The 27,354-nt window shown below is 38.9% G+C and overlaps 1 protein-coding gene across 1 annotated transcript in view; it reads right to left on the bottom strand.

Moving 5' to 3' along the window:
• UTRN (utrophin) overlaps positions 1-27,354 on the bottom strand; it is a gene marked incomplete at both ends in the record, with an annotated part of 491,377 nt that overhangs the window by 7,534 nt on the left and 456,489 nt on the right. The window contains 8 exons of the mRNA XM_080700143.1: positions 823-915; positions 2,067-2,175; positions 5,111-5,351; positions 5,697-5,855; positions 13,014-13,079; positions 14,814-14,879; positions 15,098-15,136; positions 22,456-22,592. Coding sequence (XP_080556269.1) covers positions 823-915; positions 2,067-2,175; positions 5,111-5,351; positions 5,697-5,855; positions 13,014-13,079; positions 14,814-14,879; positions 15,098-15,136; positions 22,456-22,592 — 910 coding nt within the window. The remainder of the gene's footprint in view (positions 1-822; positions 916-2,066; positions 2,176-5,110; positions 5,352-5,696; positions 5,856-13,013; positions 13,080-14,813; positions 14,880-15,097; positions 15,137-22,455; positions 22,593-27,354) is intronic.

The raw sequence follows: 27,354 nt of genomic DNA, 5'->3' as shown, positions 1-27,354 counted from the left end.
CTCTTCAAAAGATTATTTAAAGTATTAACTTCGGCATTTAGTGGAATGTGTGTGTGTGTATATATATGACTGCTTCTGTTTGAAACTACAGAGGTCTTTTAGGAGCTCAGCAGAAACTACAAGGTGGACAGGTGCCTCCAAATAAAACATTTGGAACAAAAATCAATAAATTAGAATCATTATATAATCTCCCCCTTGGATTTGGACTATATTTGTGATTTTTCTGGCTCTTGGTTGTTCAAATAAAAAATACACAGAGCCATAATCTGTGATGCTTTAAGTTATCTGTCTTTTACACAATGACTATTTTATTCTATGAAAAAAGAAACCAGCCCCAAAAGAAGAAAATCTGAAAATAATCCCTCTCTGCACTGAATTTGATGACATCCGACAACAATGTTTAAAGAAAAGAGGGAATTATATTAGAGAGGAGGTTTTCATGCCTTGTTTGGTGCGCTGCTAAAAGCTTTTCTTTGAAGTAATATAAGATTTTTATGACAGCTCACATTGAAGAGAATAATTCCTTCTTAAATCAGACATTATTTCATTTGCTTTCATTTTTTCACATATATAGCATATTGAAAAATTCTCAGAGCGGGAGGGAAGCACATTGTCCCAGCGCCCAGTGATGTGATCGTATCTAGGGAAAGTCTCTTTTTCTTTGTCCAACATATATAATGTTTGCCTTATTTTGGGGTAATACTCAATCCTTTTTCTAATATCAGTTTTTCTTATCTTACCAAAGAAGACAAAGGGCTGGACGTGGAAAAAGAGAAAGGGCAGGGTGAAGCAGGAGGCGGTGTCAGGCTGGTCCATACTCACGGCTGCAGGATGGGAACGTGTTGTTGAGCTGCTCCATGACCTCCGTGAGGTCCGTGCTGGTGTCGTGAGGTGGGGCCAGCAGCTCCTCTGCCGCTGTGACAGCACATAGAAAGAACAGAGCTTTGGAAATGAATGCCCAGCCTTCCACCAAAACCCAACGTCAGGAGCAAACACTGTAGCCAGTCTCAAAATAGCACCGGGAAATAATGACTCCTCATTGAAAAGGACAATAGCAAGGGAAATATCAGAAATAATTTTGCATTCATTTGTTGGTAATATAATCTCATATGATTAAATTTACTAGATGTTTGTGTGGAAAGAATTCACACACAGAGGGAACATTTAAGAACCAAAATTAAGTAACATAGGCACTTGATTCCAATGTCTTATTTAGAAATCCATTATTAGTGGTTTTTTTTTCAGATATGAAGACTATTCTACTAACTTCATTTCTCTTTCTAACTTTTGTTTTGGGAGCTTTTGGCATAGGGAAACATAACTTGATACAAGAGTAAAGGTGTGTTATGAGATCCTTTTTTCTTTAATGTATTTCTTACTCTAAAATCAGTAGTCAAAATTTTTCTTAATTAAGATGTTAAGCTTTTATTAATATTTTAATTTGTCTTCTGATTAATAAACCTCCAAATCCTATAAATAAATTAATATGATTACAGGATTCAATCTTTAATGAAATTTCAGAAATTGAATTCCATAATCAAATATCATTCCAATTGCCTAGAGAGTCCTTCCTGGCATCAGTGGCAGGTCCCCATTGTGACCCGAGATGGTCTTGGTGTGACCTCTGCCCCCAGGGGCAGGAGAGGCAATGGATAAAATAGATACATGAGTTTCCAGATCTGGGCAGAGAAAGCCATATGTTTGGCATACTATTGTGTTCTGAATATATACAAATATAAAAAATCAAAGAGACAAAATATACTTTAAAAATCATTCTCAGAGCAAATAAAAATATTAATTTCTTGTTCATTCCAAAAAGAAAGAGCATTTTTTCATCTTTCACCAAAATACAGTTCGCTACTATGCATTACATAAATAAGTACATGATAGCTTATTATCCTAAAAGTTTTGTTTTTCAATGCTGTTAAAGGGAGCTTGCACTCGTTTCAGGAGAAAAGAGAGGATATTTTTAGGCTCTAAGGCACTCACGCGTGAGAATGATACTTAAAACGAAAACCAAAGTACAAAGCAGACCGGCCTGGTGGCCGTGTCTTGGGGACACTGACCTGCCTGGTGAAGCTGTGAGCCAGGGTCCGGGTCCAGTGAGTAGTTCAGGGCCGCATGCTGAGGGGAAGCCCAGGGGGAGACCCCGTTCAGTCGGGAGTCAGATTCCGGCTGGAATCAGATACAGAGTTTAGAGGGAGAAAGGGCTGGAATAATCCTCAAGGAAAATTCCCACTTTTACCATAGAAAATTAAATCAGCCGGTGTTCTCTGCCTCCATACAGGTTCAAAGCCCTTTTAGGATCTGTTGGGCCGGGGGAGCAGCACTGACCGGGAAAACCAAGTGGTCTTTCCCCTTCTGTGTGCTACTTAGAATCTACTTGGTTAGACCACACGATGCATTTGTCAATATTGTTTTCGCCCCTTAGCATTTCTGTTAGTTGTATATCAACCAAGTAAATTTAGAAACATGTTTCATTCATCTTTCAAATCAGCACTGGGTTTCTAATCCAGTACATTTATCAGATTTCAAAACTAACTCATATTTAAAGGTAATATTGAAACAAGTGGGTACCAGCATGACTTTGGATTCAGTGGCTTAAATTCAAATTCCCACTTTGCCACTCAGAAGCAATATAATTCCGGAAAAATTATTCCATCTTTGTGCCACTGATTTTGTCCCATAGATTCTTTATTTTATCAAATGAGGACAGTTACCAGTGTTTACGTCTCAGAATTCTGTGAAAGAGGCGATATGATGAGTATTTCTAGTGTTCTGAGTAGCCTGACGCCTACCAAATACTTTGCAAATGCAGCTTGCACAAATCTTTAAAATGGTGATGGATACGTTGGCAAGTACGTGGTGAAACTAAGAAATGTGACCCCTTGTATAGAGAATGCAGAAGTTCCTTTTGTTGTGCTGCAGACTTTTCCATTAAATCTATATTAGTTGAAGCCTGGTAGCTTAGCCTGATTTTACTATCAGAGCTAAATTTTCCATCTACTTCTGGCATTCATGCTAAATCGTTAAGAAGAGATAAGAGCCCCACAGTCTGGGATATTCAGAGCCATTTAGATATCAGCTCTCTCCAAAAGCATTACTGTGCAATTCTGCAGGCACATGAGCCATTAGGCAGATCAGTCTAATGGGATGGAGGGAGCAGGGGGAGGGAAGAGCCAGCAGAAGAGGCTTTAGGCTTAAGAGGACCAACAAGCTATGGCAGAGTTCAAGCACAGCTTCCTTCTGCAATGCTTCTGTGCACGCACTAAGTAGTTGACCCCAACACATCATATTCTAAGCTCACCCCTTAGTCAGGCACCATTCAAATTCATGATCAAAGCTAGGTAGTTTTTCTAGTGTATTTGACTGGCACTGAGGTAAGAATCGAGAAACGTGAGTTCTTAATAGAAAGCCAGGTCTTGGGTCTCTTGGAGAACTGTTATTTTCTAAAGATGCAAAATTGAAGGCACTAAAGTTAACCTCTCAAAAAGCGATGTTGCACAAATTCTGAAACTGATAAACACAGCAAGAACCATGTGATCAAACTGTAGAAATTAGAATGTTTTGAATGATTGAAATAAATTAAAAAGACACTGATAGCAACTCTGACCAGATGGTTTTCTAAAATGTGAGCCAATTGCCAGAGTCACAGTTGCTTCTCCTTTGAGTCAATAAACTCTTTCTTTCTTTCTTTCTTTCTTTCTTTCTTTCTTTCTTTCTTTCTTTCTTTCTTTCTTTCTTTCTTTCTTTCTACTGGGGATGGAACCCAGGGGCCTTCTACCTCCAAGCTACACTCCCAGACCTATTTCTTATTCTTTATTTTGAAACAAGGCCTCACTGAGTTGCAAAGTGCTAAGTACTAAGGACTAAGTAGCTGAGGATGTCCGTGAACCTCTTGTCTCAGCCTCCCAAATGCTGGGATTACAAGCATGCACCACCAAGCCTGGCTAACCAATCATTTCTGAAGAATGGCATTCCTATTGCCCTGGGGTCCCATGTTGCACAGTCTGGAGAAAAGGGAGAAGGTGACATGAATGTTGATGTTAGGGATCTTCGAGGGAGAAGGTCCCAGCTCCTTACTCTGCACTATATGCATCTGCGACAAAGGCCTCTTCCTTGTGAGTTCTGTGGCAGGACTCCTACTCTTTAAAACTATCTACAATCAAGCACTTAACTCTCTGCAGTGTCTTGTGTCTTCATATATGATACTGTCTTCTTATATATACTTGTTATGCAGGATCCTATCTATTGTGGTTTCTAACAACACTGTGGGCAGCAGGAAAGCAAGACTGTGGCTGCTGCTTCTTTTATAAATGAAAGGAACAGCATTTCTCAAACCTGCAAGCCACGGCCCATTGATGAGCTATAAAATTAATTTAGGAGGTCTTGACCAGTTTTAAGAAAGAAAAACAAGAGAGATGCAAAAAATGAAGGGAGTAAGAGGACAAAAGGAAGGAAAGAAGAAGGAATGAAAGGAAAGGAGGGAGGAAAAAGGGAAGGGGAATGAACAGATAAAAGAGACCACTTCCTCTATAAAGGCAAATGTATTATGTATTATGTATTCACCATACATAAATGTTTTCAGCACAAGGGAAATTGTATGTCTTATTATCGAGAAAGTTTGCAAGCAACTGCCATTAAACATGGTCCAGTGTTAGGAAATAATAGTAGAAAATTAATATCCATCTGTTACTCGATTTCTTAAAAATAGAAAGCAGTGATTTTTGGAGTACGCATTCTTGGCCCACTGGCAGGAAGCCTCTGAATGCAGATTTGGGTCACCTGCCGCCCCTTAATCTCCACAGATGCTTCCCATATGCAGTGGGGGCAACTGTATGTCACAGGGTCTTTTCTATGAAACTATTCCAAGCTAAAATCGATTTCAGCACTAAAGAAGAATGAGAAATTCCACTTTAAACTGAGAAAACACTTTTTTTTTAATCTCAGGAAGGATTAAATGCATACCTGTGAAAAAGGATTTCTAAGACACTTTGAATTAGATTACGTTAAATTTTGTGAATTTGAAGATGGACTTTACTTTTACTGACGGCAGGCCCCGAACCCCGGGAGGTGGCGAGGTGCTCGGGGCAGGCGCAGCACACCCTACCTGCTCCAGCAGCTGTCGAAGGCGGTGCAGCTGCGACTCCAGCTGTTTATTGTGATCTTCTAAAATCTGCATCCTGGCCTCCAGCCGGCCTTTGTGCTGTCGAAGGAGTTTTGCTTCTGCTATAAGTTCTGAATCCTCGGATGTGTGATGGGGAGATACAATCGAGTCTGGAGGTGACCCCACGGGGAGCCCCCGTCTGAGGTGCTGCTCCTTCAGCTGCTCATATTCCACCTGCAGATTTCTAGTACAGAAAAGGAAAAAGAGTGGAATTGCTATCACATACCTCATCTTCTCTCCTAAACTGTGTGTGGGCTCTGAATTTAGCTGGTGCTACTCTTTGCTCTGATGTACAGATGTGTATTAATAGTAGGATAGTCACATGTGAAGGAGCCAGTGGCTTAAACCATTGTCTTTCGCCACCATCGATGAACCCCCTGTGCTTCTCCCCAATGTGTTACTCTCCTCTGAAAGGTTGACCTCACTGTGCAGCCCCGGGCAGCACTTCTGCGAGGAGGATGCATAGGGGCCACGCTGATCTTCACATGAAGGAAAGGGGACGTGTTTTCTCCTCTGAGCTCCAGCGCACCTCTGTTCTTCTTCTAAATCTGCGATAATCCGCTCCAGTTCTCCACGCTCTTCCCTCTCCACGGACTTCAGGATCTGAGCCGGACTCTGCGGCTGGCTCACCGGCGACTCCCCGCCCAGTGTCTGGCAATACTGCTGGATGAGGGCATGCTCGTCTTCCCTAGCAAGACAAAGAGAGGGCACAGGGGCTCACCTCTGGACCGTGATGTCTCTGAACATACAGAAGTAGGAATGACGAGGCCCAGGTTAGTGGCTCCATCAAGTCTGCCTTAGAGCTTGGTGTTGCCACAGCCTTCCTTTAAAAACTCCAGCAAGGTACCCGTCTCACAGTGCAAGTGTATGGCACACAGTAATATTTCGTGCTTGTCTTAATCTAATGGCTATTTCTTACAAACCTCAGAAAAGATATTTTACTCAGCAGAGAACAGTATAATTAGTCATGACATTTAATATAAATAAGGCTCAGTTAATATAATAAGGTGTAAATAACTAACATAATAGTTAATGCAAGAAAAAGTATAGCCCAGCTGGGCATGGTGGTGCACACTAGTAATCCCAGTACTTGGGAGGCTAAGACTGGAGGATAGCAGGTTTGTAGTTAATCTCAGCTACTTAGTGAGGCCCTCTGCAACATGGTGAAACTCTGTTTCAAAATAAGAAAAAAATAGGGCTGGGGGTGTATCTTGGGGGCCCCTGGGTTTAGTCCTCAGTACCACACACACAAAAACATTATAGCCAAAAGAGTAGATTAAAAAAGCCATTGAGTGAGAATAAGCTGACTTCCCTGTCTTTAGCATTTGCTTGTAAGCAATTCTGAAATGTTTTATAACCCAAAGAATGGGGTTAGCAATACTTGTAAACTTGTATTTAAATAACTCAGCAAAAATAATAATTGCAGGTATTTATAAAATATCTACAGATATTCCACTAGATATTATCAGCAGTTTTAGGATCAATCATTCTGCACTAAAACATTACATTTAATGCACTGGTGTTCTTGTATTTATCTAACTACTTGTCTAATGAACTAAACATATCAATAGGCGGCTACATTAACGACTGAGAAGCATAACAAAGTGGACAGTCAATACATTCAAGGAAATGCTTTCCAGCATGCCTGGATCTCTTCTCTTTTATGAAGATGCAGCCTATCTCCTTACAAATGTATAAATGCCGGACTTACCGGCTAATGGCTAATGCTAATGGGAGAGTCTTTGGCCAACTTGCACCTGGTCTGTTTTTGATGGCTTCTGCTAAAAAAAAAAAAAAAAAAAAAAAGCCCTGGAATCTGTTACAGGATAGTGCTGCAGGAAAACTTCATGTAAGCTGTGTGCCTCTCAGAGTGTAAAACGGAGCGATCCAGTGACTGAACCCATCTGTGGAAGTGATGTGGCCACTCATATCCCTCAGCCAGTGGGTCTGCTACTCTGGGGTCAGAGCATGTCCCAAGGCTGCCAAGGAGAACCCGGTGCGTGGTGCTGGCAGCCCTGGGCCTTTCTCTGTTTCACTTGGGCCTTGAAATTACTTGTGCTCTTGCTCTTGAGCTGATTAGTAGTGCTTGATACAGGGAAAGAGCTCAGATTCTCATGGGTTTGATATGAAAACTCAGCCTTATATGTCTCACAGTTTACTCTGGCAAAGAGGGGACTGGAATTCCATTGATGATTTAGTGAATTCTGAGAAAAGGTGTGCCCGAGCCGGAGACAGAGGAGATCAATCTAAGGAGAAAAATGGGTCTATGTTCACAGTATGGCTGCAGCAAAGGCTCAAATGAGCTGCCTGGTGACTTATTTTGCTTTCCCCCCTCTCTCTCTTTAGATACATATATACACGTATACGTGTATATAGAGCTATGGATACATATATGTACATCCCTTTTTAAAAATAAAGGTCATATGCTTTGGTTAAGAAGATGATAATAACAGATGTTTAACTTCTCCTCCCTGCTTCTATCAAGGGGCTGAGGATGTAGCTCAGTGGTACATTTTAAGTGAGCATGCTTAGCATGAACGAGGCCCAGGTACAATTCCCAGTATCACAAATACATACATATATACATACACAAACACACAAACACACATGGTAAATACTATATTAGGTAAATATATATATATATATATACTTTAAAAAGTGGGATGGTGGGGGTGGGACCCTTACAACAAAGTTAGAAGCTGTAAGTAAGGTGCATAGGAGGAATAAGAGCAGAAGTCATAGCATCATCCTTCAACAAAGTGTAGCATCCCTAGGAAATAGGCAAAGGAGCCTCTAAGCCCCCAGGCTCTTTCATGGGTGGAGGAGGGGAGGAGGAGGAGATGGGTCTTTGGCCACAGCATAGCTGCAGCACTTGAGGGCAGAGCCAAAGCTCCCAGGTGCCTACGTAGAATTCTAGTGGGGGAATGTGGGAGGAGAGTATTCCCTCAAGAGCAGTATAAACGGCCACCACCCCAAGCTTAACCAGTATGAAGAGGCAGAAGCAGGCTACGAGAGGAAGAAAGCAGCCTCACCGGGCACCGCTGCAGATCTCAAGTGACACTGGGGCCCAACTCCCACTCCCTCAGGAGAGAGCCAGGGAGACAGGCTGCAAAGCGCAGGTGGATGTATGGGCGGGGCGAATACATAAGGTATAACAATACAGAGGACATAAAATAAAGGATCTGCAAGATGAGAGTATGGTGGAACATTTTATAAATAGTTCTTAGGCTGAAAAATCTTGCACATAAAAATAAAAAGATGGAGTATCCAAAAAAGAGAAAGAAAAGAAGAATAAAAAAACATTTTTCATATATATTCCAGTAACATTTCTGTATTTTAAAGATATAGCTTCACAAGCAATCAGCCAGAAATCAAAACAGTAAATCTGTTGCAAAGAAAGAGGTTTGGCTTCCTACCGTCCACAATATTAAATGCTCAAGGACAATTGAGTAGTGTCTGGAGTTCTCAGTCACTCAGATGCACAGTCAGATCACTCATTAGTAATAGCAAAACACTTTTTGTCCATATGGCAAGAGAAAGGAACAAGGATAAAGCAAAACAGAATAGAAGTGATGGTGATCTAAGGTAGTGAAATAAGAAAGAAGCCGGGCATGGTGGCGCACGCTAGTCATCACAAGGCTTGGGAGGCTGAGACTGGAGGATCACGCAGGTTTGAAGCCAGCCTCAGCTACTTAGTGAGGCTCTCCACAACTTAGTGAGACCCTGTTTCCAAATAAAGTATAAAATAGGTCTGGGAGTATAGCCTGGAGGTAGAAAAGCCCCTGGGTTCCACCCTCAGTACCACAAAAAAAAAAAAAAAGGAAAAAAGAAAGAGATAAACTGATTTGCATATTGGTAAAAAGCTATTATGTGCTCCTTTGAACTTATACCTAAAAGAAAATGTTAACAACTGAAAATAAAAGTTAAAAGAAGAAAGAGAGCCAAGCATAGTGTTGCACACCTGTAATCTCAGTACTTGGGAAGCTGAGATAGGAGGATCACAGGTTTGAAGCCAGCCTCAGCCACTTAGTGAGGCCCTTAACAATTTAGTGAGACCCTGTTTCAAAATAAAATAGGGCGGAAAGTGTAGGTAAGAGATAAAATGGTTCTGGGCTCAGTCCCCAGTACTATGAAACAAGACAAAAAGTAAAAAGAAAAAGAAAAAAGAAAAATGAGAGAAGTAAAATAAAAGCATCAAGAGTAAAAGAGAACTTGGCTCACAGGCTGAGCTCAAGGCCATGATTTTGTTAGAGTTTCTCTATCATAAAGCATAATGGCTCTTTTATGCCTTTAGGGTATTTATGCAAACACTTGACCCCAGGGATTAAATTTAGTGCTCAATATTAACATAAACTAAATCTGGTTTTAAAGATGTGGGTACTATGAAACCAGTCAATTGGATTCTCATTTGAGAAAAAAAAAAAATGTTGTCAACACTTGCATAGATTCGTTTCTGTGGGAAAGTTCAGGAGTTTAGCATATTATTATAATTATCATTGCCACTACCATTACATTCTTTCATTAAGGTGTCTAGGAGAGAATTAAAGCAATTTTTACAAAAGTAAAAATTTAAAAATAATTTGTATAAAACATATAATTTTAGTCATAAGTTCTTTCACAGATTATTAGACCTCAAAGTTAAATACAAAAATAGATACACTCTAGTTCCTAATTATACATAGTAAAAACAAAGAGCATACTCTTTAACTGTAGATAGAACACAACATACCAGATTAGGGTCATTAAATGCCAACAGTATGCCTGGTGCTAGAATAGAAAATGTTTTGAAACTGTAGGTCTGCACCAAAAGATACCACTAGATGGAATATAATTATACTGTATTTGTCACACATACTAAATACTACCTAGATTACACAAAATTAGCCCCTATTTGATGACAAAAAACTGTGATTCATTCAATGACCTTTTGAAAGTAGAAAAAACATATATAAAAATAAAAAGATCCTTTCTTTTAAGGATTGTTCAGTTCTGGACTTCAGATTTGCAAACAATGCCTGTGTGTGAACCATGGCCAGCCTCTACCTTAATTATTTCATATAAAACAGTATCACCCTAATGTACAAGATGTACATTCACAAACATATCAAAGTCAGTCACTAAGCCAAACATGAGAAGGAGGGAAAGGAGAAGGAATGGGGTGGGAATTGGGGATGGGCTAAATGAGTGCTGTGTGCATGTATGCCTCTACCATCTTGTACCCCATTAAGATGTATGACTAATATGCACCAATAAAAAATTTTAAAAAATAAAGTATGACTTCTAGAAAAATAAAGAAGGTAAACAGAACTCAAAAAGCGCAAATTAAAAATAATACCACATAAAAAAAAAAAGATCCAGTGTCACCCAAGGACAAAGTAGCTGGAGTGACACATTCGGATGCAAATGCTTAAGCAATGTCATCCTTGAGTTCTGGCTTTGGTGATGCCCCTGGACTGTTCTGGGTCCTGTTCACTCCTGAGACGTGGCTAATGAATTCTTTCAAAAAGCTTTAAGATCAAGCCAGTGTGGTGGTGTATGCCTATCATTCCAGTATTTGGGAGGCTAAGACAGGAGGACCACAGGTTTGAGAATAGCCTTGTCAGTGTAGCAAGACTCTTAGCAATCTAGCAAGACCGTGTTTCCAAATAAAAAAAATAAAATGGGGCTAGGGTGTAGCTCAGAGGTAGAATGCCCTGCGTTCAATCCTCCCTCCCTCCCTCCCTCCCTCCCTCCCTCCCTCCCTCTTCTCTCTCTCTCTCTCTCTCTCTCTCTCTCTTTCTCTCTCTCTCTCTCTCTCTCTCTCTCTCTCACACACACACACACACACACACACACACACACACACACACCACTACTTAAAGTTAATGCTCTCTTGAACTGTGCAGGGTTGGAATTTCAGAGAAAAATGATGTGGGATAAAAAGCAATGGATTTGGTTCATACTGTAGATTAAGGGAAAGAGCAGCCCATCATGAAAGGAGGTGCAGTGATAACCAAGGAGCTTCGTGGAAGATGGAAGCTAGTTGGAGAGGGAGTGTTTCCATGGACCAAAGTGAGGAAAGAAGAGAAGTTCAGCTGTAGGTAGGAAAGCTGCTGCTACAACAACCAAAGGGTCCTTAAGGAGAGAGTTCAAGTCCAACTCTCAGCACTGTTCCCTCAAAGCACAGGCTTTCTTTTCTTGCCAAATGCTGAGACCACCCAAAGCTGAATTTCTGAGGTTGATCAGGGAGGTTGTTAAGTTTCTCTCATCGGAAACCTTGTTGGTCCCAAATGTGAAACCGGTGATGGTGGAGAAGGGGATAAGGCAAGAACAGTGATGATGTCCAGGAGGACACAGGATGCTCTGTCCACTCTGCCCCCCATGCCTGCTTAGCTCTCCCTCCTTCCTAGCCAGAAGTGCCCATGCCTGGAGCCAGGCTGCTTGGGGCTGAACCCAGCTCCATGACAGTGAGACCCTGGACATGCTCCTCCACCTTCCAAGGCCTCCGCTGACGTGTCTTTAAAGCAGGGCCAATTTGTGAACCGGTTTTAAAGGGTTTCTATGACAATTCCCCCAGGTTGGGCAAAGAGCATAGAATAGTACCTGGCACTCAGCATGCGCTATGTCAATGAGGAGCAGGTGGCTGATTTCACATCCTCACACTATTACACAAGAGAAACCTAACAATATTCTCTATTGAATTAACATGTTAGCTGGAGGTAGACTGCCTCTGAATTCAGTCCTCAGCAACACAAACACACACACACACACACACACACACACACACACACACACACGATGATGATGCTAATTTTTGAAATTTGGAATTGAAAAATCTGACAGCTTTTACTTATGAGTTCAATGATAAATAAAACAATCTTTTTTTTTTTTTTTTTTTGGTGGTAATGGGGTTCCTGGAAGCCCTTCTACCTCCGGGCTACACTCCCAGACCTATTTTGTACTTTTTAATTGGAAACAGAGTCTCTTAAGCCAGAGCTCTGGCTTCGAACCTGCGTAATCCTCCTGTCTCTGTCTCCCAAAAGCAGGGATTACAAGCGTGCACCACCAAGCCCGGCTAAATAAAACAGTTTTTAAAAATACTGAAAGGGGGACATTCTATATTAGGGTGCTTAAGGTACATTTTCTCACAGAGCCAAACCATAAGTCACACAAATATGACACTGTTCAAGTCTTGTAGATTGTTTCAGAACTAATGTGAATGATAAGACCATGAAAGGTTTCAAGAGAAATATGACACAACCGTGGGATAGTCAGAAATAAAATGTTTGCCAAGAAAGTTTCACAACTAAGTCGAACACACACATATGAGAAAATCAAACATAGAATGTTTGGCTAGAAACCTTTTGTAAAGGTTTTCAGTAGTTAATGACTATTTTCTCAGTTCCTATTAAAATAAAGTATTGGCAAAGAAGTTACTTTTCAACGGGAGGTGGGAGCATATTTCCAAGCATGTGTGGTCCCGTGTTGTTAAGTGCAGAGGTTATGGAGAAAACATTAGCAATCAGAATAAAGAGAATTTCACAGAAAGGGCATGTATCCTATAGAATTACTTTTGCAAAATTAATAAGAAATGCCTATATTATTACAAATAAAGAAATACGATTATTCTGAAGCAGATTGGTTGACCAATGTAGGATTTTTTCATGAATTTATATAAAACTAATTTAAAAACATATCCAGTTTATACAATCATGGCTCGAAAGCATTAAACCTGTATAGACATTTTGGGAACTGCACTTAATTTGGTTGGGATCACAATTCAGAGCCACAGTCAGTGCTGATTATTTTGTATAGTCATGTTACAAGAACCAGCCTTCCCAGGGATGCTAACTTCATGTCTACTTACACACTTCCTGTGGTAGAGCTGCTGTCAGTGAGGAAAGACCCATTAGTTCTTTCCATCTGGGCCAGTCTGAAAAATGAAAATAGGGATATTAGATAAGGTGGCCACAGAAGACATGGGCAACTAGCAGCATTGCTTCCAACATTTTAAAACTATCATGGCTGATAAAACAGAGAAGGATTCAATCCGTTGATAAGACTAGAGAATTAAAGCAACATCTTTTACAAGATTAAAAATGAAAACAACATCTAGTAATGAGTTCCCTTTCTACCACCACTTCCTCAACGTCTGTAGGCCTTTATCTTACACCAGACTGTCCTACAGTCTATTTGACTACACCTCTGAACTGATCTCCCTGCCCTCAGCTGGTCTTCTGTATGGAATGGAGGATGACATTCCCATGCAGACCCAACTATGCTCCCCTCATGTTTGAAGACCCTCCATGGTCTCCTTTTACCTATGCATACGCCCCAGCTCCTTAGCAAATGGAGCCTTCATGATCAATCTTTAACTCCATCCCTTTAGGCTCTCTCCTTTCCCCTCTCGTCAGTTCAGAAAACAAGCCATGTTCTTTCCCACTCCATGCATTTTTGCTTTGGTTTTGTTTTGGTGGTACTGCAGATTGAACCTAGTGACTTTCTACCTAGGAGCTACACCCCAGCCCTATTTTATTACTTATTTTGAAACAGGGTCTTGCTAAATTACTGTTCACTGGCTACAAACCTAATGTGTAACCCTTCTGTCTCAGCCTCCTAAGTACTGGGATTACAAGTGTGGACCACCTAGCAGCTTAATGCTCTCGACTATGCAGTTTTCCATCAGCTCACGGATGCTATTATATTTAATATAGGGTGGAACCTTGAAGAACTCATAAATTGGTGTTTGATGTTGATATAATTGAGTCACGAGGCTTATAATCCCAGGTAAATCCATTACAACAGATGGCCTGGGCCAGTAGGGTGTGGCTGAGTTAGGGGTCTCTGGGGTTGCAGCCCTGGGGATTATATATGGTTCCTGCTATCTCTGCTCACTCTCTTTGGCTCCCTGGCTCCATGGTGTGAGGAGAACAGCCATGTGCTCCCCTACTCTCTGCCTCTTGCCTCCATGTCCTGAGATCTGTGGTCCCCACCTCACATGGACTGAAATCAAAATCATAATAAAATAAATCTTCTTTCCTCTAAGTTGCATGGTCAATCTTTTAGATTACAGCTGTAAGAATGCTGACCGGAACACATGCCTTTCTCTAAAATTCTACTTGGTCCCAATTCAGTTCATATGTTTCTATTTTTATAACCATTAAACTAGTATTTCCGGGCATTGATGGTTACTAGGACCACAGGTGCCTAGTATTAACTACTTTACTAAAAGTTTCCGCACACCATCAAGACTGTCCTATATTCTATATTGTTTAGGGACTTTAGAACAAACCCCTATAATAAAGCATTAGCATAAATTTAATTACATATTGTAATTCATATGTGCACCATCTCCTGAGAAGACTTTCAATCCCTGCTTTCATTCACTGAAACTGGGTTACATTATCTAAATCCTGCCTGAACAGTGTTTGGATTCTCCTGAGCTCCGTAATCACAGCCTATTGAGATATACTCTTCGTAGAATAAAGAGCAGGTGTTTGGTGGAGTACAAACTGTGACATGAAAAGATGAGAGCCTCGATTTCAAATGTAATGGAATCACGACTCCTGTAGACATGCATTCCTTAAGTTAAGGAAGTTAAAAGTGTTGGCTTAATACAGACCTGGGTATATTCTTGGTGCAGCAGAGGGCGCCTGTCATTTCTTACCTTGTGGCGTATTGTTCTATTCTTGAATGGGTGTCATCATGAAACAGCTGAGGAGACTGTGAGGGGCTGCAAAGGAAAAGGCAAAGCGACAGAGTTTTATGCCTAAATACTTGTAGACGTTACTAGCAGGAATGTTAGTTTAGTTAACCAATAACGAATTTGCCATGCAAACAAACCACCAGGATTGTTACCCAGGGCGCAGAAGTGTTACTCGAGAGCAAGAGTATAGTAATCACCCCCGTGCTAATCCACCAGATCATCTGCATGGGGCTGTGAATACTCACTCATAGTGCTCTGGCCACATACTGATGAGTGTGATAGGACTGCAGAGAGGGGAGAGGGAAACAAAAGTCACGGAACAAACACTTCAGAGCAATTTCAGACAAAAGTCAGGGGTGGGGCACTCGCAATTGTCTTCTACTTAATATCTGGTTGTCCAGACATCTACCACAGGGTGGGGGGGGGATCAAAAGTAACAGAAGTCACAGTTTATTCTATATAAGATGCCAGAGTCTGCAGGGGCCTTTGAGCCCATTTGCAAATCTTATAGGAGAATTGTTACAGGATAGCAAACACATCTAAAAATGGGCTAATTGAGACAAAACCAGAATGTTCCATAATAGCTCAAAATTACAGGATGAATTTAAAGATACCATTTTAAAATGCAATCACCTTTTTTTCCCCAAGAAGAAATTGGATCAGAAAGAAGTTAAATACACAACTATGTTATATATTGATGGCAAAGTTGAAGAAAATTTCAATTTTTTTGATTCTTCGTCCAATTGTAAATGTAAAACGTCAAAACCAGGCATACACCCGATGTATCTCAACTTTACAGATACACTAGAGAAAAAGGTACAGCTTACATACCTTCCCCTACATCCTGCCAAAAACTGCTGCATCAGCAACAGAACCAAAAGCAACTTCTTTAGAGCAGGATACACTGTTTTCAAATAAAACGTCACTCAGAAGTTCAGTCTAGGAAATTGATGCATGAAAATGTAATCTACTTGAATCTGGGCCTTGGGTCTGAAATCAGACCATTCCATATCATTCTTAGCCCAAAAGGTAGCCCCCATCTCTCACCCTGCCTAAGAGTCTCCAAACCTCTACCATATGCCTTTGAAAACAACTGATTAAAAACTAGAACAAACCCTAACTTTTATGGGGAGAGGGGATGATGAATGTAGAAACTGAAAAATACAAAGAAGATTAGCTCTGTATTTAATTAAATAATATAGTCTTCCTCAAAAGTGAATGCTGATTTAAGCCAATTATTCTAGACTTCCTTGATTCTCCTTTTCTATTATATGTACGTACTTAAGAAAAAGTTAATGATCTCATTATCTCCTACTGTGCAGCACAAGTTGATGTCTATATGGCAAAGACTAAAAAGAGAGGGAGGTCATCTCATTCAGATGAGAATCTAAGACTTTTCACACCTACTTTCAAAAATAGACATTTATCTACTCTGAGGAAAAGTACAATATCTACTCTAATCTAATGAAATATCTATTCTGTACATAGACTTAATTATATGTGTGGAAAATAGATATAAGAACAATTTAAAAAACAGTATAATTCCATCCTTTTTACGTCACTACTTTTCATTAACCCTGAAACTGGGATGTTAAATGTCAGGTGGCAGATTCACTATACACTTTCTAAAAATAGTTAATGCTTAGGAGATTATTTCTAAAATTGAAGTGTACCACAACATTTGACATGGACTGGAAACAGAAGAAAAACATTTTTTTTATCTTAACAGACCTTGGGACAGCTTTGTGAAGCTGCCTGACTAGTGCTTATGAAGTTAATTCAGTCAGAACAAAAATGATTCATGAGCTGAGATAAGAATGGCAGGGGCAGAGAGCAGAGCTGAGTGGTTTCTTGAAGGAAGGCTTTTTATGAAAAATTTCTAACAAAAGAAATAGAGATAAAAATAAAAATTTAGGCTTCACTGACTTCAAAGTATTTTGATTTGTAGGAAAAGAACATTAAATGATAAGCTTTCAAATTTGATTCTGGAGGAAAAAAACAACAATAATAAGACATGATATAGTTAGAATGTGTAATTAAGAAGGACTAATAATATGATCAGGGCTGGAGGTACAGCTTAGTGGTACAGTGCTGGCCTCACACTCATGAATCTTGGGTTCAGTTCCCAGCTTTAAACACACTAACTTACCAATCAACCAACCAATCTCTTTGTTATCCCAGATTTAATAATACAGCCTCCTTATAAAGTGGTTGCACATGGTGTATTTCTTGCAAGGAATCACTCTACCAAAAATGCTTAATATTGTATGAAATATAACTCAGACTTTGAAGAAGGCAGTGACCTTTTAAGTGTCTTCAGTTTTCGGCAGTCTGCTCCTTATGCTTTTGGTCCTTTGCCTTCTTCCATCTGTTTCTCCCAGAGCAGGGCACTGGGATCCCAGCTGCTCTCCTATATGAATTCTCATTGGCTCCATGCTGCTCTCAGGATACACCCCAAACACTCTGGCAGGGCTTACAGGGCCCTTCATTATCTGTGTGCATGCGCGTGATCTCTCTCTCTCTCTCTCTCTCTCTCTCTCTCTCTCTCTCTCTCTCTCTCTCTCTCTCTCTCTCTCCTCATTTCTTGCACTATTCCTACCTTCCCACCCCAGTTTCCAAAACTATCTTGCCTTAAGGCTTTTGAAAAGCTTCCTTTGCCCAGAAACTCTTAGTGTCTGCCTCAAGTAGACCAAACAATCAAACGCTTGAACATATTCATCTTGAAGATCTCAGCTCAGCTGTCATCTCCTCCTGGTTTGGTGTTTTTGCAAGCAGAATCACACCTACTATGAGCCAGCTCTTGCTATAGTAAGATCTTAAAAAAAATATGAAATTCATCTAACCTACCTTTACCAATACCAGAGAGAGGTGTTTACTTTCCTTTTTTAATCCTTATGAAAAACAACCTAACCTTTTTTTGTGTGTGTGGTACTGGGGTTCCTGGAAGCCCTACTACCTTAGGGCTACACTCCCAGACCTATTTTATATTTTTATTTGGACACAGGGTCCCTTAGCCAGCAAGGCTGGCTTCAAACCTGCGAGATCCTCCTTTCTCTGCCTCCCAAGCGCGGGGATTACAAGTGTGCGCCACCACGCCCGACAAAAACCAACCTAATTTTTTAGCCAATAATAAACTCTCACAAATCTCAAATTACATTTGCCATAATTTTAGCTTGTTTTCTCGGGTTTCTTTTCAATAATACAATCTTTAATCAAGCTCTACTTGTTTATTTTATGTTTTAAAAAATCATGAATAGTTATTAAATTAACCAAATACACCTTAGTGTGGGTAAGTTTATTCCCTTTTAGTAATAACACTAGTTTTACCCACATAAATTCCCTTTGTGCACACATGTATAATTACTCGTCAGAAGATAAAACATTACATTTTGCAAGGATAAAAGATAGAGAAACAAATAATTCTAATCAGCTCCATAAATAACTTCACCATTTCCCTTTTTTTTTTCTCCAATGCTCTTCTCCCACAAATAGGAGAAAAAATACAATCAAACTTTTTTTTTTACTTCCCACTCACATACACTGTTATACTAGAAGATGGAGTGGCCCTGTACTACAAAAGGCTCAGCAGAAAAATGAACTATAGAAAATCCAGAGCGCTCCATCTAGTATTAAAAAAGAAGAAAACTTGCCCACTATATCCACTAGCTCATAAATCTTTTTCAGTAAGATTCTTGTGGCATTTGATTTAAAATTATATTCCTTTCTTTCTTTCGCCTGCTCACTAAAATGGTGGTAAATTTGTGTTAAATGAGGTGAAGCATTTTTAGCATTATACTCCCCATTCGGTGCACACAATGATTTGGCATGTTTTTCTTTTAATTTTTACATTAAAGGAGTTGCTCAGAATAGAATGATTGATGCTAATGATTATTTTGACATTGAAAGGCAAACTATTAAGTGTTTAAAAGAAGTATAAAATATATGTCTATCTGCATGCTTCATGGGAAAGATGTAGATATTTACGAAACAAAATGCCAATGGTTTATTAACAAAGTGCAAACATGGTACACTGTTTAGTTCAAACCTATCCAATCACCTGATAAATTAAAGCCCTATATGATAACTCTGAGCTTCATGGAACCCCTCTCAAGGCCAGTTTTATCTGACACAAAGGAGAAATAAAATTTTCTCATAACGTATTCAGTACAATTAAATGATAAATTAGATAAAACAAATGAAAATTACCAGCAGGCAACTTTTTGAACAACAACAACAAAAAAAGACCAGAAATCCACCTTTCCTTAATGTATGTATTTAGCTCTCCTTAAGCTGAAGTTGAATTACATACATTTTATTCTAGTAAGAAGGATGGAAAAAACATTTAAGAAAGCATTTATCTTAACTGCACAGTTTGATGCCAAGTAGAGTTATTGAGAAGTTCCGATCCTTTTTTTTATGCTTTATATTATATACTAGAGATACACGTGCACAAAATTAAGCTAAGTTCTTGCTCTATAGAGCTACATGTGGAAAAAATTTAGACCAAGCCATCTGATTTTATATTTTGACGTTTTTTTAATTGGCGCATTATAATCAAACATCTAGATGAAGTTTAGGGTGGTAGAGGGACACATTTGCACAGAACTGGCTGTTCCCTCCTTCAGTTCCCACCCCACTCACTCTCTCTCCCCATTTTCTTGTGCATAACGTTGTGATTGGCATTAATAAATCTGCGTATGTATATCATGGCCATGGAAGTGTTTTCCTCCTCCTTCCTGCCTCCTTCACTCCACTAAAGTTCCTCTTTTGTCTGTAGTCCCTCCTGTGTCCCAGTTTCTCCCTAGCATCTACATATGAGGGGAAGAAAAAAATATATAGATATAGATATATTTACTTCTTTTAATTTTGAGACAGTGTCTTGCTAAGTTCCCCAGCCTGGCCTAGAACTTGCAGTCCTCTGTCTCAGCCTCCCAAGCACTGTCATCACAGATGTGCACCACCATATCTGCCTTCACATTAGGAATTATGAGGAATAAAAGAAAGTTTTACTTTACAAAAGTTGCATTCACTCAATACACCTTCCTACGATTTTCTCTACTTCTGAAGAAGAGACCTTCATGCTTCATGTAGAGAACTCCATTTAAGTCACTTTGAGGGGTGTCTTTCTCTGGACAGAACCTCATTAGTCTCTGTGACCAGATATTCTGGTGATGATTAGCAATAAATGTTTATTTTGCCCAGACATAAGCACAAAATATTGGCCTTGGTAGGCATATAGATGTTGATATTTTTAAAAAGTTATTCATCTATTCATCGTAAGTTGACTCTTGTTAATTGTAAGAAGTAGGGATTTAATTTCATTTTCTACAAATAGCTAGTTTTTCCAATACTATATGTTGAATAGTGTGTCTTTTCTCCAGTTTAGTTTATGGCACCTTTGTCAAAATTCAACTGGCTATTAAGTGTGTGGATTTGTTTCTGTATCTTCTATTATGTCCTATTGGTCTCTATGTCTGTTTTTGTGACCAGAGACTTTGAAATTACCAGAGGAGGGGATAGGTCCAGTAATTTAACATACAGGCACAGATAGAAATTGTATCAATAAAATCCCCAAAGCTTAAGAAATTAAAATGAGAATTAATAAAAGGGATAGTAATAAACTAAAAAATTTCTGTTCTTCAAAGGAAACCATCAGCAGTCTAAAGGGAAAGCCTATGGAATGAAAGATCTTTGTCAGCTATTCCTCTGATAGAGGACTAATATCTAGAATACACAAAATATTTATATGATAAAACTAAAATACACAAATAAACTAATCAAGAACTGATCAATTAAACTAAATAGACAATTCACAAAAGAAGACATACAAATGGCCAACAAATATTTGAAAAAAAATGTTCATCATTAGCAATCAGGAAAAGCAAATCAAAACTGTACTGAAATTCCATCTAACTCCAATCAGAATGACAATCATCAAGAAGTCAAACAATAAATGCTGGTGAGAATGTAGGGAAATAGAAACTCTTCTATACAATTGGTGCCATTGCAAATTAGTACGGCAGCTATGGAGGATCGGTGTCAAGATTCCGCAGAAAACTGGAAACAGATCTATTATATAATGCAGCTATACCACTCCTGGATATTTGGGAGTGATATCAGAATATTATAGTAACACATGCTTTCCATATTTATAACAGCACAATTCACAATAGCCAAATAATGGAACCAACTTAGGTGTCCATCAACAGATAGACAGATCATGAAAGTATGGGATATACATAACATGGAATTCTGCTCAACAAGAAAAAAGAACAAAATAATGTCACTGCAGGAAAATGAATGGTCCAGGATAACAGGACGTTATGTGAGATAAGCCAGTAACAGAAAATGAAGGGTCCTATGTTTTCTCTCAAATTCAGAAACTAGGGAGTATTTGGGATACCGGAGGGACTCAAGATAATGGAGGAGAAACCCCACTGGAGCCAGGGAGGAGGTCTACGCGAGGGAGGGGGAGAGGATTAAGTAGGGAATCACTTCCATTGGCCTTTTGTGCATATGTGACAATACCAATGTAAATCGCAAGGTCCTGTGTGGGGAAAGGGAGTAGTGGGGTGGGAGCCCGGGGAAACCCACCAAGTGCGGTGTGCACGTGTGTCACGAGCACTACGCACTGCATTATGATGTGAGACTATAACGCACCAATAAAAGAATATATAAAAAATAAAAAGTGATTCAAAGATTGAGTGTATATCAAATTGAGCTCAATATATACTTGTTTATAACTTAAAATTACCTCCTTGCATTTCTTTTGGCTCATCTTAAAACTTTTTTTTCTTTTCATTTCAAGCTATAAATTCCCATTTTTTTTCATGGCTCTAAATCCTATGGTAATTTTTCTATATTGAAAATTTTATTTATGCTTGTCAACTTAAAACATCTAGTTTTGAACAATTGTGTCGATTTCATGTAAAATATACAGCTATTCCATTTTGCTATTCTCATCTTTAAGAAAAGAGGTAAGACAGCCTGGCATGGTAGTATATGCCTGTAATCTCAGTCCTTGGGAGGCTGAGACAGGAGGATCACAGGTTCAAGGACAGCCTCAGCAAGTAGTGAGACTCTCGTCAACCTAGCAAAACTCTGATTCAAAATAAAAATAAAACAGGGATGGGGGTGGAGTTCTGAGGTAGAATGCCCCTTGTTTCAATCCCCAGTACATCTCTCCTCACAAAAGAAGTAAGACATAATGAGATTTCAGTGAGATCTTAGCATATATGTGTATTTGATTAAGTATTATTAAGTTTATATTAAAAAGGTATATAATATAAACATGTAAAAATAATACCATAATTAAGTACTTTAAAAAAAAAAGAGATGGTCCAGAATAGAAATAATCCGTTTGGAAACATATTCAAGGTTGAATCTGGACTTTTTAGGTGTCAGGCTATCATGAATAAATAATAAAAAATTCATGGTTCTAAAGACCAATTCCAAGCTTAATTTACCTTTTTTTAAATGAAATGTTTTATCAAAACACAAAACTTTTGCGGTATTAGATAATTTCTCTTGTGTCAGTAACATTAAAAATTTAGCATGAGATTTAAAAATATCAGACAAAATTTAATATTAAAATCAGACTTACGTCTCTAAGTTGTCACCTTCAAGAACCGTCTGGACAGGCAGGTAGCCGAGCCGTGGATGTTTGGCAAAGTACTTCTTTGACCTGAACTTGTTCTTCAGCACCTTGGTGAAGTCGCGCACATCTTCCCCGGATGTTGTCTATAATGGTGAAAACAATTACACTTCCCATTAAAATCAGAGGAGACTACGAGCTGTAATAAAACCAGAGCAGGTGTTAATTGACGCACTTAAGTATCAACCATTTTTGGAGTTTTCTGTATTTTGAGAATATCACATAACATCATGGCAACTGAGACTCACTCAATATATCCAAGGATCGGCTTATCATTTTTTTATTTTCCGTGGAAAATAAATTGTAACTAGCTCAGTTCTTCAATATTTTAAAAACTTGAACCAGAAAGTAAAATTAGTTTTGGAAATATTCTTGGTTGGTTCCTAAAATAGTTTGTTGCTAAAAACACGATGATGATGAAGTCGTCTGGGTATTATGTAGTTCTAATTAAGCTGAATAAATTGAGGTTAGCATGGAGCCCACACAGTGGCTTCCACAAGGCAGCATGCATACTAGTCTGGAAAAGGAGAGCAAAAACAAGAGAAAAAAAACGCAGAGCCGTGTGCACACTCTCTTTTGGAAAGAATATTGCCAATTTCTTTGTCCTTTCTCAACTTTCCATACATACAATTATTTTACCCGGGCTAATTTTTAATGGTGATATGAAATGTCGCTGTTTCCTTAAGCCTTTCAAGATGATTAGTTTTAATGATCATATCTGGTGAGATGGGCTGAAACTACTGCAACCCCACCTCCTTATTCCATCCCATAAATTGTGCCCTAACGCTCTGATTTTCTGCTCTATCACAAATTCTAGTTTTTATGTGCAACATAGGTTTCAACTTTAGTACTTCTGGAGATATATTTGAAATACTTCTGCATAAAAATGAATTAAAACCTTGATTATCTGTATATTAGTTTGCTCAAAACTGACCACTGAAAAGACCTCATCTCCCTATCTTTATAAAGAGCAGAAAAAAAGAAATATGTTATTATAGAAATAATAACATATACTGAGTAGCAAATATATTTGTTTACTCTGCTATCAACTCCTGTCTTTTCCTTCAATGTAAGCAGGTTCAGGACTCATACAAATGGATGCTTAAAAATGTACCTCGTGAGTTTTGAAGAGTCAGCCCTTACAGAGTTATGCTATTTCCTATCTGCTTTCTTTCCATCTAAATATGTTTGCTTCTAGTAAACAACCAGGGGAGTTTTTATTCTATACCACACCTGCAAGACAGAAATGAGGTCCAAGTAATCCCACTATATTTATAACCTAAGACTCATCAACTCTCACATTATTGAGACAAACACGTAAACAATCATCTTTAACAAGGACAGCCCCAAGTTATCATCTGGCCTCGACAGCAGACTTACAACCATGCCAAGTCTCTTTTCTCAATGACTGAAATAAACGATAAGCCTCTGAAGTTACACAGACCTTCCCAAATATAAAGCAGACATGAAGGGGGGTAAAAAAAAGAAGCCACTAATGAAAAGACAAAAAATGAAGGCAACTCTGTGGAGAAAAAGAGTTGCTGTGAGAAATAATGGTGTGTAGGCATTGAGATCTTATCAGACAGAAGGAGAGAATAAAGTTGGGATAAAGAAGGAAACTTTCAGAAGAGGCATGTCTCAGACTGTGAATAGAACCAAAAGGATATATCAACTGGAGAGGGCATTCATGTATTTTACAACAGGTATCATGCTTCAGATAATTAAGTTTATAGATTTTTTTTCTCGGAATGTTTTGTGGAGAGAGAAGAGGGAAGAAGCTTCCTATAATAGAAATGCAAAAAGCTAGCCGGCCATGGTGGCGCATGTCTATAATCCCAGTATGTGGGGAGGGAGGCTGATACAGGAGGATTTCAGGGTTGAGGCCAGTCTCTGCAACTTAGCAACGCCCTCAGCAATTTAACAAGACTCTGTCTCAAAATTAAAAAAAAAAAAAAAAAAAGCTGAATGTGGTGGATCAGCCAAGCACAGAAAGAGAAGGGACATATGTTTTCTCTAATATGCCCCAGCTGGGGAGTATTAGGGATACCAGAGAAATTCCAGATAATGGAGAGGAGATCTCAGCAAAGACAGAAAGGAGAAGAAGAAGGCTGAGGTTAGTTAATAAAAAAGCTATGTTTGAATACGTGTATATATGTGTATATAACATCGCTGACATGGACACTCAGTATTGGGGGAGGAAAAGGCAAAGCGGGGGAGGGCACTAAGTACAGTGTGAGTAGATGCCATTGTCAACATGATCCACATTGTGATGAGAGACGAGAGTGCATCATCATCAACAACAAAAGCCGGGCGTGCTGGCGCATGTTTGTAATCCCAGCATTTGGAGGCTGAGACAGGAGGATCATGGTTTGTGGACAGCCTCGGCGACTTAGTGAGACCCTTTGCAACTCACTGAGACCCTGTTTCAAAATACAGAATAAAAATTTGGTCTGGGAGTATAGCTTGGAGGTTGAATGCCCCTCGGTTCCAACCCCAGTACCACAAAAAAATATTAAAAAATTTTAAAAAATTGAAGGGCTAGGGGTACAGCTCAGAGGTAGAATAGTAGAATAATCCTGGGTTCAATCGCCAGTACCAAAAAAAAAATAAAAATAAAAAAGCAATAAGCAGATTCATGTGTAAGGATAAGGACCCAATTATCTGTGCCTGCTCTTATCACATTGTTAATACACACACAAATACTTAATGAAGTAATGCTCTCCAGTTTTTACTTGGACCATCTCCACACCTGGCGATGTAAATGTTTTGATCTCCTAGGCCAGTGGTTTTCATTTCATATTCATATCCACTTGCGGCCCGGAGCTGGGTGAGTTGGAGCAAAACCCAGCCCCTCCTTAGTTGGCTTCACTCAGGACAGTGTGCACTGCACAATTCAACGGTCATAGGTACATTCACAGAGTGGAACAACTATCACTATATACAATTACAAAACATTTTCATCGCCCCCATAATATGCTCCACACCGATCCCCATCCCCCAGCCTATGGTAACCATTCATCTATCTTTTGTCTCTATGATTACGCCTATCCTACACATTTCCTAGACATGGATTCCTACAATATGTGGTCATTTGTGTCTGGCTTCTTTCACATGCTAATGTTCTCCTAGTTTTCTATACTTGGGTTCCTACAGGGGCTCTTGCTTAGGGAAAAATGACAAGCTATTCAAAAGAGTGAGCCTAATTCCATACCATATGCTGCTCAGTTAAATGTTCAAGATCCAGAAGACTAAGAAAAACCAATCAATAAGGATCGACCCCTCTCTATCAAAACTTCACCACAAAAAACACCTCTTCACTTTCCCAAAAAGTTATAACAAGGACTGAAATTAAGTTTATAATAATGATTATGTGTATATATATATGAAAATATATATTTTTTAAAAATGCACACTCACAGAAATGGCATATTTTTCAACCATTTTTATATTAAGGGAAAAAACTTTCTCTTAATATAAAACTTTACCCAAAGCCGTAATCTAAGGGCATTAATTCAGTGCTGCCATAAACTTTGCAATATTAAAAGAACAGGAGAAGAGTAATTCATCCCATAGGAGCTGGGGATTATAGTAAGGTCAGCAGAATGTAATTCTTCAGTTAGGATAGAGCCAAGAAAATGAATTAAGCTCACTTTTGCACCAAAAATGTTAAAATATTTATACATATTTGGTCTAATTGACTACCGAATGACAATACCTAATATTTCTCTATTTTATAGTGCTAATGCAGTGGTTTGGATTAAAAAAAGTATGAAAAGACCCTCCCTAATGAATGTCATCAAATTAGATTCTATCTTCACATTAGAAATAATAGTTTTTTTCATTTTTAAAGCAATTAACTATTGCTATTTTGACAGGAAGAAGAAATGGAAAAAATATTCATTATTGCACAAATTAGCCAGCATTTTAAATGACACATATCCTGTAAATCTTTTTGAAAGATTTGGTTTTTGTCTATGCTATGGGAGAAGAAAGGACCACAACAAAAGTTTCTGCAAATCCCATGACATAAAATGCAGATGGTCGCACACTCACTTAGAACCTGAGACCTTAGGAATCGTTTTCTTTCCATCTCACTTAACTATCCTGGCATGTAAGGAGATTATCAGTTTTTTGACGTATAAAGAAACTAACACTAAACCTTTCCACAACTCTATATATGCACATATACATTATATATCTTAATTAAAAAATAATACGGGCACATACAACAAATGTCTAGCTTTATGAATCATTTTACAGGGATACTATATAGGGCCGGGCAATGGAACTTTGCTAGGTATTCTAGAAGTTGCTTTCATTTACAACTCCCTTCCCCACATTATAATAACAATTATCTCATTTTATAAGTAATAAATAACTTATTGCATTTTGAAAATAGTTTCATCACTCCACTTTCTTTCACTAAGTACTATGATGTAGACTTGCTCTTTAAGAAAGTCTGACACAGTTAAATTATAGTTTTTAGTCTATAGGCTCCTCCTCTATATCTGCCAGTTCTTTAACATTTTCTGCGAGAAAATCCGGGCTCTTTGACATGCAGAGTTTTCCAGAGTCTGGATTTTGATGAATACATATTTTTGGTGCAATTCAGCCCATTCCTTCCTCCTTTGGATATCCTGCCATTTGGTAGACGAGATCCAGCTAATGTGTGAGAATCAAGTTTGGTCTTTGAGCAGAACAAGGACTGTGAGGCAGGATTATGGGAGGCACAGAATACCTGCTCCTCTCTCTCCTCTGAGCTGAGCAGGTCATGCTAAGTGCCCCTATTTGCTGGGGGTTACAAAATAGCGATATCCTAATCCTTCCACCTATTTATCATTTTTTAGT

This window comes from Muscardinus avellanarius, assembly GCF_963383645.1.
Source record: "Muscardinus avellanarius genome assembly, chromosome: 8".
Classification (NCBI taxonomy): Eukaryota; Metazoa; Chordata; class Mammalia; order Rodentia; family Gliridae; genus Muscardinus; species Muscardinus avellanarius.
The sequence above is the reverse complement of the archived record's forward strand: the minus strand, read 5'-3'. Positions and strand labels throughout refer to the sequence as shown.